This window comes from Podarcis raffonei, chromosome 5, assembly GCF_027172205.1.
Source record: "Podarcis raffonei isolate rPodRaf1 chromosome 5, rPodRaf1.pri, whole genome shotgun sequence".
Taxonomy (NCBI): domain Eukaryota; kingdom Metazoa; phylum Chordata; class Lepidosauria; order Squamata; family Lacertidae; genus Podarcis; species Podarcis raffonei.
This window is the reverse complement of record NC_070606.1, coordinates 14,528,650-14,546,832: the sequence shown is the minus strand read 5'-3', so window position 1 is coordinate 14,546,832 and position 18,183 is coordinate 14,528,650. Positions and strand designations below refer to the sequence as shown.

The following is an 18,183-nucleotide window of genomic DNA, read 5'->3' as shown; positions in this document are numbered from 1 at the left end:
TCTTTCTTGGCACAATTGTTCAGGTGCAGTTTAAGACAGAAAGGAAAACAACAAGAACATAATCCCCCCATAAATTCTGCAAATAATAGAAAACTGATACACTAACAAGGATAACCGTGAGAAATCATTATGTATTAAAAATAGACAGAAAAGTCAAGGGTAGGGGAAAATCCCACCACCACTTTTAAATACAATATCCCTAAGCCAGAAACCCATGAGCCCAACTAGTAGCCTTGTGGATACTAGTAGAGTTTTTAACACTGCACGATGCGCAACACATTTTTTTATCATACCAGACTGAATCCAGATGAGAATGTGCATTCAGAAACATGTTTATTTGTTCATGTGGATCCACATAGCTGATTGAGGGTTATTACTTGCGAGTGAACCCAATGTCTTTCATATCTCACAGATACCAATAGATTGAATTAATGAATTAAAGACTCACTACCCTGGCCTTCCAGACAATGGACTAAAATCAGAAACCCTGCCTTAATTCTGATAGTGGCAGTGAGGAGAGGACTCCAGAGGCCATCTCAACACAGAGACAGACTTGTGTTGTGATAAGGAAGCTTTTGCAGCGCGAGTCGGAAGGAGGAGAAAGCTTCACTCGCACAATATATTTTGTTGTTGTTGTTAGTCGTTTAGTCATGTCCAACTCTTCGTGACCCCGTGGAACCAGAGCACTCCAGGCACTTCTGTCTTCGCACGATATATTAGCATTCCCTATTACAGCACATTTTGTTCTGTTCTGTACTTAGTGCTTTTGATTAGGGGTGTGGAGCAATATCCATCACAGATCGCTGATAGCAGGTGTCCTTAGAGCTGAACCACTTGAGACTATATTAAAGGAATGGAAACCCTTAAGCTATTGATGTCGTTACACCTACTCAGCTTTTAAGTGGGGAATCACATGCGCACCAGATGAAAGTTTAAGTAGGAAGAAGAAGAAGAAGAAGGCAACGAAGAAGCCATTAATGGTCTGACCTATCTCATCAGCTTGTTAGCTGATGAAACAGCGACTTGATGAAAGAAAACAATGTTCAAACGGAGCCCAGCCCATGTTCTTAGGCTCAGGTTTGGCACCACTGGGAGCACCAAAGAGCATTTGATTTGAATCTGGAATGGCAGTCGAGCGCATGAGCTCCGTCAGGCTGCCTCAGTGGAAGGGGTGGGGAGCAGAATGCGTCCCGTCAGCTCAGCTGAAAGGACACTCACCTGAGCCCTGGTTAGTTGCATCATTGTGGCTGACCAGGATGTAGACCGGGTGAGACCAGCACGGTGCTAACGCAGCAGCAGAGCCAATCGCTCCCACTAGTGTCCTCGCATTGCACTGACCTCACCGTCAGGAGGAGTGGGGATGCTCTGCCATACTGACTGCTACTGGTTTCCACTCCGGCTGGTCATTATAAGAACCGCTATTTAATTTATAAGAGCTGGTTCCTGTAGACTCACACACACTGGTCAGCTTCCATTTTGACTTGAAATGTTCGTTTTGGGCTTCTCAGAAGTACGTAAAGGCAAGAAGCAGGCAGAGGAGCACCGCCCCGCAATGGCGTTCTCCTTAGAGGGGCCGGAACTGTGCTCCGGCACGCTCCGGCTGAAAAAAGCCCTGCTTCTGACTACAACACACCAAAGCCAAGTAATTGTGCTTTATTCTGTAAAGACAGCACCAAAGCCAAGTAATTGTGCTTTATTCTGTAAAGACAGCACCCTTGAAGAGTGAATGAGATACAAGGAAGGTGGTTAAACAAACCACTCCAGTATCCTCCTCTATTCAGCATTAGAATAGCAGTAACAAGAAGTTTCTCTTGGGGGGGTTGCTGCTCTGGTAGGGGGCCCCTTTTCAAATCCGAGATGGGGGTGGTCAGCATTCCTTCTTTGGATTGTTTGGCAACAGTGTTGAAGTGATTATGTGTCCTTAGCAGAGGTGCTGCCTGCTAAGTGCTGAAGCCTTAGAGTTGCCTCTGCATTTTGTTTTATAACTTTCTTTTGTTGTTGTTTAGTCGTCTTAGTCGGGTTCGACGCTCCGTGACCCCATGAACCAGAGCATGCCTTGGAAACGCTCAAAGCTTCTCCTTTTTTATGTCCACGGGGTTTTCTTGGCAAAATACTGGAGTGGTTTGCCAGTTCCTTCTCCAGGTGGATCACATTTAGTCTAAACTCTCGGCTGTGACCTGTCCGTCTTGGGTGGCCTTGCACGGCATCATAGCTCATAGCTTCTCTGAGTTATTCAAGCCCCTTCGCCACAACAAGGCAGTGATCCATGAAGGGGCTAACTTTCTTTAGAAGTGACTAATTAACTTACTTTAATGAATGAAAGAAAGAAAGCTAAGAATCTGGGGCCCTTGCTGGGTTAGGGTTAGGCTGGGGCCTGTCATATATAAAAAGGTAAAGGTACCCCTGCCCGTACGGGCCAGTCGTGTCCGACTCTAGGGTTGTGCGCCCATCTCACTTAAGAGGCCGGGGACCAGCGCTGTCCGCAGACACTTCCGGGTCACGTGGCCAGCGTGACAAGCTGCATCTGGCGAGCCAGCGCAGCACACGGAAACGCCGTTTACCTTCCCGCTAGTAAGCGGTCCCTATTTATCTACTTGCACCCGGGGGTGCTTTCGAACTGCTAGGTTGGCAGGCGCTGGGACCGAGCAACGGGAGCGCACCCCGCCGCGGGGATTCGAACCGCCGACCTGACGATTGGCAAGTCCTAGGCTCTGTGGTTTTACCCACAGCGCCACCCGCGTCCCTCTGTCATATATACACCCCCAGTATTTCCTGCTAGCAGCCCTGAGAACTTCCCCCCTTCGCTCAGTTTTTCTGGGATTGTACTGCTCACATCGGATGAAGCACTCTGGGGCAATTGTGCTGTGGATTAGCACGTAAAATAGGTGAATACAGAAGCACGTTTATTCACTTCTTTCCCTTTTCTCTCTCTTTGCAGGACTTTGGGGCACCACACTAACGGAAAACACCGCTGAGAACCGAGAGCTTTACGTAAAGACCACACTGCGTGAACTGTTGGTCTACATTGTATTCTTGGTGGATATCTGTTTATGTAAGTTTGCCTGGGCTGCTTTTCCTTTTTATTATTGGTTCCAGCCCAATGAGGGGCAAATATTCTTTTAGATGGCTTGTGTTGGTTCATTACACTTGCACCCTGCCTTTCAACATGGTGGCTTTTGAAAAGATGAGTTCTCCATGCAGCAGCAAACTGGGCCCCGGGGATAGGGAGGCAGAGATACTGTAGTCTACTGGGACCCTAGTTCCCTTGTTGTTGTTGTTTAGTCATTTTGTCATGTCCGACTCTTCGTGACCCCATGGACCAGAGCACGCCAGGCACTCCTGTCTTCCACTGCCTCCCGCAGTTTGGTCAAACTCATGCTGGTAGCTTCGAGAACACTGTCCAACCATCTCATCCTCTGTCGTCCCCTTCTCCTTGTGCCCTCCATCTTTCCCAACATCAGAGTCTTTTCCAGGGAGTCTTCTCTTCTCATGAGGTGGCCAAAGTATTGGAGCCTCAGCTTCACGATTTGTCCTTCCAGTGAGCACTCAGGGCTGATTTCCTTCAGAATGGAGAGGTTTGATCTTCTTGCAGTCCATGGGACTCTCTAGAGTCTCCTCCAGCACCATAATTCAAAAGCATTAATTCTTCGGCGATCAGCCTTCTTTATGGTCCAGCTCTCCCTTACCAGGTGTTTAAGTGTCCAGTTTCTAGTGCTTGTTTCTGAGGCTGGGTGTTTGGGACAGAACAGGAATCCGATTGGCATACTGTCCCCTTCATTGCCCCAAAGCAGTGAGACTTCCCACAGGGACACCCTTGTTGAGAGTAGCTCAGAACTTCATGACCTCCATGGTAACCATGGGGCTGTCTCAAATGATGCCAAACCCACAAGCTTTGAACTTGGCTTCCTGGATTGGATTGTGGTAAGAGAAAGCAATGGTGCCTTCTTGGTATCCCCTTCTTCCTCTCCTGCCCACAAATTCATTGGTTCTTCTAGGGTAATGTTACCAGATGTCCCCATTTCCTGGGGACAGTCCCTGGATTTACAAATCAGTCCCCATACAAAATCCTATCATTCCTACTGAAGTTGAAAAGTGTCCCCAGATTCATTGAAAAAAAATCTGGTAACCTTATTCTAGGGCAGTGTTCCCCAAACTTGGGTCTCCAGCTGTTTTTGGACTACAATTCCCATCATCCCTAGCTAGCAGACCAGTGGTCAGGGATGATGGGAATTGTAGTCCAAAACCAGCTGGAGACCCAAGTTTGGGGGGCACTGTTGTAGTGGAAGGAACGACCCATTCTCATTTCATAGAAACATCCACATTTTCTTGCATCTACTCGGAATTTGACATGCGTGGTTTGAACTTCCACAACACCCTGATGTTTCCCCCCTTTCCATCGCAAAGAACTATGCAGGAAGGATGGTCTGAACGATAACATAGATGGCCGTTCCTATTGTGCTCTCTGGGTAGATTGAATGCAGCTGTGTGCCAAATACTGAACCACTTTGTGTGGGCACAACAATGGCTGTTTGTTTTGGGAAAATTTATTGTTATCTCAAAGGTGCACCTGTGATGTCTCATAGGGCAACAGATTATATTTCATGCACTCCACGGCAGAACAGGTATGGCAATAATAGTTATCACTTGCAAACAGGGGGACAAAGCTCAAATCACTCTTCTCATACAGTAATGATGTTCTGACCTGGGCAAAAGAGGAGCTTTGAAAATGTGTTGTTTGTGTAGGATGCCTATCAAGTTTTCTCCCCACTGAGAATCCTGCCATTGACGTTACAGCTTAGGCAGCGCTTACGTGTCTCTGAGTGCATGCATGCATGTGATAAGTTTGATCCCTCTCTTAGCGGAGCAAGCACAACCTGACCCCTTTGCTGAATGGATGAGGCATTTGTCCTAGCACTAGGACTGGTTAAAATGGCCATGACAAACCCAATCCATGTTTATGGCCATAATTCCTGATGATTTCTTGTCACACAAGCCCTTATATCACTTCACGTGTGAAAGAAAAACTTTCACTGCTGCTATATGTTTGAGGGGACGTGGGTGGCGCTGTGGGTTAAACCACAGAGCCTAGGGCTTGCCGATCAGAAGGTCGGTGGTTCGAATCCCCACGACGGGGTGAGCTCCCGTTGCTCGGTCCCTGCTCCTGCCAACCTAGCAGTTCGAAAGCACGTCAAAGTGCAAGTAGATAAATAGGTACCGCTCCGGCGGGAAGGTAAACGGCGTTTCCGTGCGCTGGTCTGGTTTGCCAGAAGCAGCTTAGTCATGCTGGCCACATGACCCAGAAGTTGTACGCTGGCTCCCTCGGCCAATAAAGCGAGATGAGCGCCGCAACCCCAGAGTCAGTCACGACTGGACCTGATGGTCAGGGGTACCTTTACCTTTACTTATATGTTTAAGGGTGAAGCTTCTTACCTCCCATTTTGGTGTAGATCAGAGCTTTCCAAACTGTGCATTGTGGCACGTTAGTGTGTCGGCTGCAGTGTGTAGGGCATGGGTAGGCAAACTAAGGCCCAGCAGCCGGATCCGGCCCAATCGCCTTCTAAATCCGGCCCGTGGACGGTCCGTGAATCAGCGTGTTTTTACATGAGTAGAATGTGTCTTTTTATTTAAAATGCATCTCTGGGTTATTTGTGGGTCATAGAAATTCAATCATTCCCCCCCCCAAAAAAATATAGTTTGGCCCCCCACAAGGTCTGAGGGACAGTGGACCAGCCCCCTGCTGAAAAGGTTTGCTGACCCCTGGTGTAAGGTATGTCACACGTTCCTCCCCGAGCTCCTCCCAGGGCTGGGAAGGGGTTAATTTAACCTCCGGTTTGCCAGTAAAACTGAATTGCTCTGTTGCAAAATGATGCATGTGTAAGGAGTCTGTCACCAACATGAAAAGTTTGGAAATCTCTGGAGTAGCAGATATCCATATCGGTTTCTTCAGAGATGCAACCGTTTCCCCAAATGTAGCCCAAACCCATGCTATGTGGAGATCTGTGACCTTGAAAATTACCTCCAAGGCTGTGTTTTGAGAGTAGCAGCCACCGTCCTCAAGTGGTGTAGCGTGGGTTGCTGGTGGCCGGGGCAGGGCAAGTGTTATGTACTGAAGTTCTCACCCTGGGCCAACAGGGGGATACTGTAGATAGTTTACACTCAGGTCCACATATGCAAATAAGGGATTGAAAGTGACGTTCAGTGATTGGATAGTTACAGAAAATGGTTACTGTTGCGCTCTAGTGGAGCTCTATATAAGCAGGCTGGCTGAACCCTTCAGTTCTGCTCTGTTCTGGCCTGTGAATAAACAAGAGCTGTTTGAAGAATCACTGTGTCGTCTGATATGTTCACCCACAACTTAACAGCAAGTGTTGCACCCCTGTGATGGACTGGGCAGCTGGGGTGGGGGGCGCATGCTGGGGGGTGCATGGAGGTGAACGGAGCCCACCTCCAACAGATTCGTCCTTGCCCGTTGCCTCTATCCACCTGTCCACTAGACAAACCCAGCTGTCGTGCGGGCGCCTGATTGCGTCCCCTCAAAAAACGTGCTCCTGGGGCCACGGCCTCCCTGGCTCCCCCCCCATGCAATGCCTCTGCGTCTCGTTGCTACTCTCTGTACAACTGAACTGGCTTGGGAGCCTGCTTTGAACAAGCTGATACAAGAAGCAAACGTAACTATGGCTGCCCTACTCTAAAGCATGTGAATCGGATTAGTCAGGAGGACATTAGGAAATGCCTGTGTTTGAGGCCTCCAACACCAGCCTCAGATAGGATCTACTAATTCTATGGGTTAGTCTCCACTCAGGGAAAATAGACATGGACTCCTACTGGTCACAGAGCTCAGGACTCATGCACACACCCGCTTGTTCTCCCACCCCCCACAATAATATTTATTATTTTCCATACATAAACATAACAGAAGAAAAAGTTAACAATAATAAAGAAAAGGGGGGGGAATGAAACGGGAAAAACAAAAAAGAATATAAAACATAAAATACAACAAATCACCACATAAACTAACACTTAATTAGAATCCATCTTCATAAACATATTATTTGACTTCCTCAAATCTCTTCCATCTGAGTTTCTTAGTATTTTTATATAGCAGTTTCCAATATCATTATTTCATAAAACCATATCACAGTCATAATCATATTTCCTAACTTTTCTTATCGTACATTTTCTTTTATATATATATGTAATCCCAATTTAATCCTAGGCGTAATAGATGCTTTCAAGTGATTACATATCTTTAATATTACAATATATATTCAAATAGTCTTTGAATTTCTTCCAGTCTTCTTGGTGTTCCTCTTCTTTCTGGTCATGGATTCTCCCGGTGAGATCAGCCAGCTCCATAAACTCCATTATCTTCATCTGCCATTCTTCTACCGTTGGTAGTTCTTGTGTTTTTCATTTTTTGGCTAGTAAAATCTGTGCAGCAGTTGTGGCATACAAAAATACTTTACATCACACGCCCCCTTGTTCTGTGCCTCGACAGGCCCAAGTAATTTTCAACTTGCCCCACAATTTCTAGGCTTCGAGCGATTGCCGTTTGTTCCAGTTCAGCGCTCAAAGTCGACTTTCCCCGCAGAAATCGGCAAGGCAAATGGAGGTGCTGTTAAACCCACAGTCGTAGCTTCGAATGAGGGGGGCAGGGACGGAATAGGGATTGAAATTAAGCTGAAGAGGTATTTCAGATCAAGGGTGCCAACTTGAATAAAATATTGTGGGGGCCCAGATAAGCCCCATCCTGCATAATTGGTCACATGACGCAGTACATGCACACCATTTGAATAGCAAAGCCTATCAACTTGGGAGGGGCTCAAGTTTTTTAGACCCCTCGGCCCCTAAGAGTTGGCTCCTATGTTTCAGATGCTAATTTCCAGCAACCAAACTCCAGTTATTAGCTGGGGCAGTTTCTCTCACCAGAGAGGTTTTCTTTTAGGAGTACAGACAGCCCCGCCTGCAGCTAGACTTCAGATTTGAGGAGCAATAGGAATTCCACAAAAGTTTTGGTCTCGGCATGTTTGTTTTATATAACCGCTGCAATTTATTTATTTATTTATTCATTTATTTATAGATACCCCGCCCGTCTGGCAGCTCCCAACAGAATATTAAAAACATGATAAAACATCAAACATTAAAAACTTCCCTAAACAGGGCTGCCTTCAGATGTCTTCTAAAAGTTAGATAGTTGTTTATTTCCTTGACATCTGGTGGGAGGGCGTTCCACAGGGTGGGTGCCACTACCAAGAAGGCCCTCTGCCTGGTTCCCTGTAACCTCGCTTCTCGCAGTGAGGGAACCGCCAGAAGGCCCTTGGCCGTGGACCTCAGTGTCTGGGCTGAACAATGGGGGTGGTGACGCTCCTTCAGGGATACTGGGCCGAGGCTGTTTAGGGCTGTAAGGTCAGCACCAACACTTTGAATTGTGCTCAGAAACATACTGGGAGCCAATGTAGATCTTTCAGGACTGGTGTTATATGGTCTCGGTGGTCACTCCCAGTCACCATATGCTGATATGCCAAAGGATCTGTCCTAAATGCATCATTGCCCGTTAAACGGTCCCTTTAGGATCTATTGTATGTTGGAAACTCTGTGAAATGTGTTAAGGATATTTTTTTTTTTGCAGAAAGGGAGGGCGGCAACCCTTGACTGCTGCAATGCTGGCTAATCTGTAGATCAGGTGCTTTCGATAGCCTGAGATTTTAGCCTGAGCCACAGAGCTTACTAATGCTGTTTACTTCCTCTTGATATAAAAGTTGAAATCTTTCATATTTTTATTGATATAGGCGCCATCAAGATTTTGCCTTTGTTGTAAATTCTGTATCATCGATGCTGCCTAAGAAAGATTTTCCTGTCACTCAAACCCCTTCCCATTTCTGCCTCGAGATAATCTAATAAAAAATGCCATTTTTAAAAAAATATTAATATTTTATTGAAAGAATTTCATTTTTTAAGAAATAAAATGATACAGAGGAAAAAAGTGCGGCGTGAGGAAAAAGTGTGTGTATATCAGGTAAAAAGGTAAAGATAAAGGACCCCTGGACGGTTAAGTCCAGTCAAAGGTGACTATGGGGTTGTGGCAGTCATCTCGCTTTCAGGCCGAGGGAGCCGGCGTTTGTCCGCAGACAGCATTCTGTGTCATGTGGCCAGCATGACTAAACCACTTCTGGCGCAATGGAACACTGTGGCGGAAATCAGAGCGCATGGAAACGCCGTTTACCTTCCCGCCACAGTGGTACCTATTTATCTACTTGCGCTGGCATGCTTTTGAACTCCAAGATTGGCAGGAGCTGGGACAGAGCAATGGGAGCTCACCCCGTCGAGTGGATTCGAACCACCGACCTTTCGATCGGCAAGCCCAAGAGGCTCAGTGATTTAGACCACAGCCCCACCAGCAATATAATATACTCCCATGCATTCTTATATAGTGTTATTATCCTAATATGTATGTAGATATTAATTGCATAATTCGCCCTGTACGAACTCTTTCCAAATGTTGTAATATTTATCCAAACAAAATCTAAATCTTTAAGCAGTCTGTTCATACTTTACGAGTGTTGTCATACTGCCAATCCATTGATCAATGGGGATCATATCTGCATTCTTCCAACTTATCGGTATAATAAAACTTACCTTCCCGCTGTAATATTGCGTACTTATGCCAGTCAGGTGGAATGAATGTCTAAATCCTATTGAATTGCGTGCTGTTTTCCCCAACCTGATTTATCTCTAGTGACTTATGGGATGACAAGTTCAAATGCCTATTACTACACCAAAGTGATGTCCGAACTCTTCTTGGAAACTCCTACGGACACTGGTATCTCCTTCCAGGAGATTGGAAGCATGGCTGACTTTTGGCGAGTGAGTACCCAACAAGCTCTGTGTTTCCTGTGTCAGATTTTTCCTAGCAAACTGAAAGTGGCTCTCGTAAATTGGCCTATCATAACTAACTGGCTTGAACTGGCCGTTGCAAATCGGCACAGGTTCAGCTGAAAGCTGTTCATCCAACAGCTCAAAATGGATTAGCAGGAACGGGGGAGAATTTTCATTCGGTCCACATTTGAAAGCAAATGTGTGCCTCCAGGACACACGGATCAAAATGCAACCATTCTTTGGACTTTGCACCTCTCCGAACTTTGCAAAACAGTTCTTAGCTCCAAAAATGTTTAAAAAAGAAGAAATGTGTGCATTTTAGGTTTAAATGTGCACTTTAAAATATTGCTATAAAATACATGTTTAAATATGTATTTTTGTGATAAAATGTGTATTTAAAAACAATCTTTGAAGAATCTTTTTTAAACATTCAAATGAAGGGAGAAAATGAATGGTATGGACTTACGAATGATAGAGACCCAGGCCAGAAATAGAACAACCTATTCATCCCAGCTGATCAGGGTTCCTTTTCAATTTGTATAGACATCAAGCCTGCCTGGACTTGGGAGTCAGTTGTGTTGGTGACTGCACAATGAGCTATGTGAGAAAATGTACACACAGCCCATGCCATTATGCGTTAGCAATTTGTGCACATGTCAGCTAGTAGCCCGTTGGCAAATATACAAAGGGACCCTCCCACCCTTGGGTGCTCAGAGTCTTAACTCTTATCTGCTTGCCTCACCCCCAGTGCACTCCCAACTTGGCTCTACTCCCCAACCTTTTAGAGAGGCCTGTTATACAAGGAGAGTCCTAACTGCTCCCCATCCCCTTTTAAACTGAGAATCTCTGCAAACAGAACCCAATAATGCATTTAGTCATATGAGAAAGGCAGTTTTCCAGTAGGGCTGCTATACATGCGGATTTTCCTGGACACATACGGGAATCAGGTTGCAAAAATGGCGCCCAGGCGGATTTTTGCTGAATCGGCAAAATGTCTGGGGAAATCTGGATGTATGGCAAGTAGGGTGATTTCTTTTTTATAAAATGCTTTAAAAATCCAAGAAAAGCCCAAAAACGTGATGGGGGGAATGTTCCCCCAAAAAAGTTCCAACAACTTTGTGTGGATTTGGGGAATATGGCAACCCTAGTTTCCAGTCTCTGGCCATTCTGTGTGTTGTTGCTGTCTTAGATCTCATGTCCTTCTTCTTGCCCCTTTCTGCATATCTCCACAGTATACTCAAGGCCCTTTATTGGACAGCTTGTATTGGACCAAATGGTACAACAACGAATCCCTAGGCCACAACACTCAGTCGTACATCTATTACGAGAACTTGCTGCTGGGGGTCCCACGAATGCGTCAACTGAAGGTGCAGAACAACTCGTGTGTGGTGCATGAAGACTTCAAGGAAGACATTTTTGGCTGTTATGATGTCTACAGCGAGGAGAAGGAGGACAGGTCCCCCTTTGGGCTCCTCAATGGAACAGCGTGAGTAGATCATAACTTCTGCCTTTCTTGAGTTTCACAAACTAAGAGCTTGGTCATCCTCTCCACTGTTGGAAACAGGGTCAGATTTAAGTTTGATGAGGCCCTAAGCTACTGAAGGTAATGGGGCCCTTTATATGTCCAGCTGCCCTTTGTCAACAAAAAATTGGCGCTGTTTTTCGCATTGAATATATGCTATATGGTAATTTATGGACATAATAGGTATCTAAAGCCATTTGCGCATGTTGCCATGCAACCAGTCCATGCAGAATGTAGGCACCCTATATATAGAAATGAGCACACCAGTGATATTTTAGGGAGCAGGCTAGCAGGCCATGGCTTACATCACAGGAGCCTACACAACACAAAACACTGTTGCTGTATGTTGGTTTTATTTTATTTGTTTTTTATCTTATATTTTGGAAATGTACAGTGGTACCTCGGGTTACATACGCTTCAGGTTACATACGCTTCAGGTTACATACGCTTCAGGTTACAGACTCCCGGAAATAGTACCTTGGGTTAAGAACTTTGCTTCAGGATGAGAACAGAAATTGTGCTCCGGCGGCGCGGCAGCAGCAGCAGGAGGCCCCATTAGCTAAAGTGGTGCTTCAGGTTAAGAACAGTTTCAGGTTAAGTACGGACCTCTGGAACGAATTAAGTACTTAACCTGAGGTACCACTGTACATCCAGTTTTTCCCCCTTTATTTTTTGGGGTGGCTATAGCTTGTTTAGCTTGTAAATCCGGCACTGGTTGGAAAGCAAAAGTAACGTCTACACCTTCATATCCTCCAACGTTTTTCTGATGAAAATAGGCATGTCCTACTCTATTTTTATTATATTTATTATTTTATTCTGTTTATACCCCACCTATCTGACTGTGTTGCCCCAGCTACTCTGGGCAGGTTCCAAAATACATGAAAACATAATAAAACATTAACCCTTTTTAAAAACTTCCCTATACAGGGCTGCCTTCAGGTGTCTTCTAAAGGTTGTATGGTTACTTATCTCCTTGGCTCGGAGGTCACATAACTCCATACCTTCTGACATTTCTCCGATGAAAGTAGGGACGCCCTAGGGAAAAGCGGGACATTCCAGGATCAAATCAGAAACCAGGATGGCTTCTGTAAATCCAAGACTGCCCCTAGAAAATAGGCACTTTTGGAGGGTCTGCGGTTGGCATGGGAGGGGAAACCTCCGCTTTGGTAGCCAGTGGGATGTCAGGAAGGTTATTCTGAGACACGATCAGTGCAAGCAGGGACAGGTGATTCCCAGCCTGGTGGTGTTTCTTAGCCACCAGGAGCAGGTAACAGTGAAACCAAGGCCAGCTCAAGACATATTGCAGCTTGAGGCAAAACAGAAAATGGTACGCATGCACTTGCTACGCACGCATGCTGCTTCTGCCGCCGCCTGAGGCGACTGGAGGTGGCCTGGGTTGGCCTTGACACGCTGAAGGTGGCAGGGAGAGAAAAGGAGGCCAGAAAAGAGCAGACAGCAGCCCTGCTCTTCTGAAATGGCAGCTGTGTGTGACAAAGCCACTTCCGAACTAGAGAGGAAGTGGGGTTGCGGGCTTCACGCCCCTCCCCGCGATACTAGGGGAATCCTCGGTCGCGTCATCTCCTTGGCCAGCCAATTGGCTGGTCCAGGAGGCGTGGCCCGTCCTATTTAGGGCCGGTGCGGCCAAGGATTTCCCTCTTTCCGCGCTCCAGCTGCTTAGGTTTTCCCACCCTCCCACCTGTTAGGTTCGGATCTCTGACATTGCTATGGACTTCGGTTGGTCGCCTGGTAGGATTTTTTCCACTTGGCAAATTGGCACCAGCCATTTGGTTTTTCGCCTACCTCATAGCAAATAAAGGATTCCGGGGGGGCGTTGCCCTGTCCGAAGCCTATGGAGGTGTGGGCCTAAGGCACGCCCCCGAGCGGTGACTCCGGGGGACTACCTAGTTGATGTACATCAGCAGGACTCCCCCTACTGGTGGTTAACCCTTGCCGGTCTTCAAGCTAGCAGGCTGAAGCTGGTTAGTCGATAGGACCATTGCCTAAGCCAATACCGCTCAATTCCTGTAATCAATAAAGTTGTGGCCTATTTTGCCCATTAACCTTAAACTCCGGTGTCTTGTGTCTTTATTTCTGAGGGGGGAGGCGGAAACTCACCACGCAAGTGCAGGAGGCCACGAGGTGCATGACCCTCAGGCACCCGGATCTGCCATCTCTCCCAGCTGTCCCCAGCCTGACTCCTGAGGCAACTGCCTCAAGGAGACTAATAGATGGGCCGGCCCACAGTAGAACCATTGAGTAATGAGCTGTTCCAAAGTTAATTTCAAGGTGATAGTTCTTACCTTTAGATAAACCATGAACCTGGGGTTCGGATAACATGCTAAGCCTAACCATGGAGCCAAACAGGAGGAGCAGGACCTGTGGAGCAGCAAAGAGTCCAGCCATAATCTCCGTTCTGGAAGCCTGCGCATTCGCTCCATGCCTTGTTTCGGCGCAGACTGAGCCAACGTCGCGTAAAGGGTTCTGAAAATATTTCATGTAAAGAATATTGGCCAGAGTCCCAAGAACTGTGTTCTGGTTGTGTGCACCTCTGGGGCATTAAGTTAAATCTTTTTTTGAGGGGGGGGAATTCATGTGCAATATGCACATGGCATCCCAGGTCTGGAATAGATAACATTTTGGCTTTGTCCGTCAGCCCCATCTTCCTCTTGTTGCATCTTCTGTGTGCAGGTGGCAGTACCACACAGAGGAAGAGCTGGACGGTTCCTCTCACTGGGGCCGGCTGACAAGTTACAGCGGAGGAGGTTATTACATGGATCTCAAAATGACCCGTCGGGAAAGCGCTAGAGCTCTCCGAGTCCTGAAAGAAAACTTGTGGCTCAATCGGGGAACTCGCGTGGTTTTCATTGACTTTTCTGTGTACAATGCCAATATCAACCTTTTCTGCGTCCTGAGGTGAGCGACCATCTATTACCCATTTCATATGTCATTTAATGTGTCAATACAAAGGGAAGTTGTTAATATTGCAGTTGTTGTATAAGGAATTCTTATCTCGACTGGAGTGCGATTGAAATTAATAAGATTTTGGAACGCAGAAATAAAGAAAATCGTTAAACCATCAATTCTAGCACGCGGGGGGGGGTCATAGCTGTCAACGTTACCCTTTTCTTGCGAGGAATCCTATTCGGAATAAGGGAATTTCCCTTAAAAAAAGGAAAATATTGACAGCTGGGGGGGGGGTCACCTAAATTACAGTGGTACCTCGGGTTACATACGCTTCAGGTTACAGACTCCACTAACCCAGAAATAGTACCTCGGGTTAAGAACTTTGCTAAAGGATGAGAACAGAAATCGTGCGGCGGCAGCAGGAGGCCCCATTAGCTAAAGTGGTGCTTCAGGTTAAGAACAGTTTCAGGTTAAGAACGGACCTACAGAACAAATTAACTTCTTAACCTGAGGTACCACTGTATTTAGCTTCAACCAGAGCCAGGGCCTTTTCAACACTGGCTCTGGCCTGGTGGAACGCTCTGCCTCATGAGACCAGGGCCCTGCAGGATCTGATTTCTTTCTGCAGGGCCTGTAAGACAGAGTTGTTCCACCTGGCCTTTGTTGGAATGAATTTGAAAACTAATAAGAATTATTACCAAAGACTGCAGAATAGTTACAAAACCAATATGCAGAGCAGGTGAGTTCATCTTTCAATCACGTTTTGTATATACGCCTATTGATCTGCCATTCTTCTTTGAGGCATGTCAATGGAAAATGCAGCATTGGTTTTTGCCCATACACATTCTCTTCCCTCCATATTAGGTTAGTGATTGAATTCCCAGCCACCGGTGGAGCCATCCCTTCGTGGCAGATCCGAACAGTAAAGCTCCTCCGCTATGTCAGCACCTGGGACTTCTTCATTGTCGCTTGCGAGATCGTCTTCTGCGTCTTCATCTTCTACTACGTGGTGGAAGAGATCTTGGAGCTGCGCATTCACAGGCTCAAGTACTTCACCAGCATCTGGAACATCTTGGACATCGTTGTCATATTGGTGAGATTACTTTCCATTCATATTGAACAAACCATTGAATGATTACACAGGAAAGACACATAGCTTGGGTCCAAGAAGGCCACAACTTTTATTGAGGACAGATGAAGGGTTTGGCAAGTTATTGGAAAACTAGTTTGACCATCAGCCTGCCTGCTGAGCTTTACAGTGGTACCTCGGGTTAAGTACTTAATTTGTTCCGGAGGTCCGTTCTTAACCTGAAACTGTTCTTAACCTGAAGCACCACTTTAGCTAATGGGGCCTCCAGCTGCCACCGCACTGCCGGAGCACGATTTCTGTTCTCATCCTGAAGCAAAGTTCTTAACCCGAGGTACTATTTTGGGGTTAGCGGAGTCTGTAACCTGAAGAGTATGTAACCCGAGGTACCACTGTATACCGTTTGGGGTCAGCCCGAGGAGAAGAGGACCTAATGACACACATCAAGGAGTTCTCACCTGTGAGATTGACACCTTGAAGAGTGGTATGGCCCCCGCCCCTCTCTGGGTGTCAGGAATGAGTCAGCTCCAAGCGAAAGGTTGCAGCTAAACGCAGAAAACAGCCAGGAACAGAAAGGCTGCTTTGATGTTAGTCAGACAGAGGAAAACCAGCAGCTGCATACTCCGGCTCCTCCTGACCTTGATGTGAAAGCTGATAAGACAGGAACGGAGAGCAGGCTAGAACGCTGTCAAAGCTCGCCGGAAGCACAAATAGGCAGGGAAGAGTGAAGAGACAGCCTCTCAGAGAACGGGGAAGAGGCGGGAGTTGACCCACTCAGTCCGAGATCTCGTTGAATGAGAGTGCTGCAAGATAGGAAGCAAAACAAAAGATGTCAGAAGCGAAAGCTCAGTTGCTTCTGGTCATGCAGTCTTCAGAAGGGTCGTCTTGAATAATGGTACCGGAGGCTTTGTTCAAGCCGCCTGGAGCTATCAGGGTTTTGTTTTGCAATAAATCCTCCTTTTTAATTAGCTACGCTTACTGTGTTATCAAGCTGAGAACCTGGACTCCTGACACTGGGTTTCCAGACAAAAGCAGCTCCTGGATCCCTTTAATAGGATACCTCTGCACTTTTAGAGGGGCAGGCGGAGGCTGCAACCGCCCCTCCACCAAAGACTAAGCTTGTCCGGGAGCTGACAAGGAGAGCAGCGCAGATCAGAGAAAGACAGGGAAACAACATACCCTCCGACATTCATCTGATGAAAATAGGGACGTCCTAAGCAAAAGGGGGACATTCTGGGGTCAAATCAGAAACTGGGACAGCTTCTGTAAATCTGGGACAGTCCCTGGAAAACAGGGACACTTGGATGGTATGCAGGGCCGGATTTAGGTTTGATGAGGCCCTAAGCTACTGAAGGTGATGGGGCCCTTTATATGTCCAGCTGTCCTTTGTCAACAACAGATTGTCACTGTTTTTTGTGTTGAATATATGCTATATGGTAATTTATGGACCTGATAGGTATCTAAAGCCATTTGCACATAACAAAATATGTATTTTAATATTAGATAACAGGTACAACAGCTTGACCTAAAATTCAACTGTGTTGCATTGCAGTCTGCAGCTGCATGCTACATGTTGCCATGCAACCATTCCCTGCAGAATGTAGGCACCCTATATATAGAAATAAGCAAATCAGTGATATTTTAGGGAGCAGGCTAGCAGGCGGGGCCCATGACTTATATCATAGGAGCCTACACAACACCAATACCTGCTGAATGTAGGTTTTATTTGTGTTTTATCTTATATTTTGGAAATGTACATCCAGGTTTTTTTTCTTTAATTTTTCTAGGGGCCCCAAGAGATTGGGGCCCTAAGCTATAGCTTGTTTAGCTTATAGGTAAATCCAGCACTGGTGGTATGCAATATGCGAAGCAGCTGTCTATGTTAGGTATGATTGCAATCTCACCTTTGCAGAAATCATGTGTTTCTCGACTAATTAACAGACGACAAGAGAAACTGCCCTGCCCTAATAGTCTTCATTCGAAAATGAACTTTCACCTAATGAACCTTCATTGGGACACCTTCACTGGGAGGGTGTGATAGGGCATGGTATCTTTCCTAGGCACCAAGCACAAGGCTGGCAAAACAAGTTGTTCAGCAGTTCTAGAGCACCCGACAACCAGCAGTGCTGTCAAAGTCCCTTTGGGCCAAACCAACCTTTCTCACACCTGACGTCATACGTGACGTTCCCCACCCCTGGTGTAGTCGAGCAATATGGCTACAGAAAGTCCGAAAGAATGATGAGGCTCCACTCTCCGTAGAATTTCCTTTAAATCCCAGGGTTTTCCCCTCAGCTTTCTATTGTAGCCATCGGATTCCACATCTTTCGCACCATTGAGGTCAACAGGTTGATGGGACAGCTTCTGAGAAACCCCAGCATCTATGCGGACTTTGAATTCCTGGCTTTTTGGCAGACTCAGTACAACAACATGAACGCTGTGAACTTGTTCTTTGCCTGGATCAAGGTATCTGTCTATCTATCTATCATCTATCTTTCTATCTATCTCTCTATCTATCATCTATCATCTTTCATCTATCTTTCATCTATCAATCATCTATCATTCATCTATCTATCTATCTATCTATCATCTATCATCTATCTATCTATCTATCTATCTATCTATCTATCATCATCTATCTATCATCTATCAATCATCTATCTATCATCTATCTATCTATCATCTATCCACCATCTATCTATCTATCTATCTATCTATCTATCTATCTATCTATCTATCATCTATCTATCATCTATCTATCTATCTATCTATATCTATCTATCTATCTATATCTATC

General features: G+C 46.0%; 1 protein-coding gene across 2 annotated transcripts in view; it reads left to right on the top strand.

Annotated features, from left to right (window-relative positions):
- Positions 1 to 18,183, top strand: part of PKD2L1 (polycystin 2 like 1, transient receptor potential cation channel) — a 68,365-nt gene that overhangs the window by 25,295 nt on the left and 24,887 nt on the right. For both annotated transcript variants that reach the window (XM_053387928.1, XM_053387927.1), the window contains exons 2-7: positions 2,939 to 3,052; positions 9,737 to 9,864; positions 11,109 to 11,362; positions 14,087 to 14,311; positions 15,167 to 15,395; positions 17,682 to 17,852. In XM_053387928.1, the coding sequence (XP_053243903.1) occupies positions 9,748 to 9,864; positions 11,109 to 11,362; positions 14,087 to 14,311; positions 15,167 to 15,395; positions 17,682 to 17,852 (996 nt within the window). In that variant the 5' untranslated portion in view covers positions 2,939 to 3,052; positions 9,737 to 9,747. The remainder of the gene's footprint in view (positions 1 to 2,938; positions 3,053 to 9,736; positions 9,865 to 11,108; positions 11,363 to 14,086; positions 14,312 to 15,166; positions 15,396 to 17,681; positions 17,853 to 18,183) is intronic.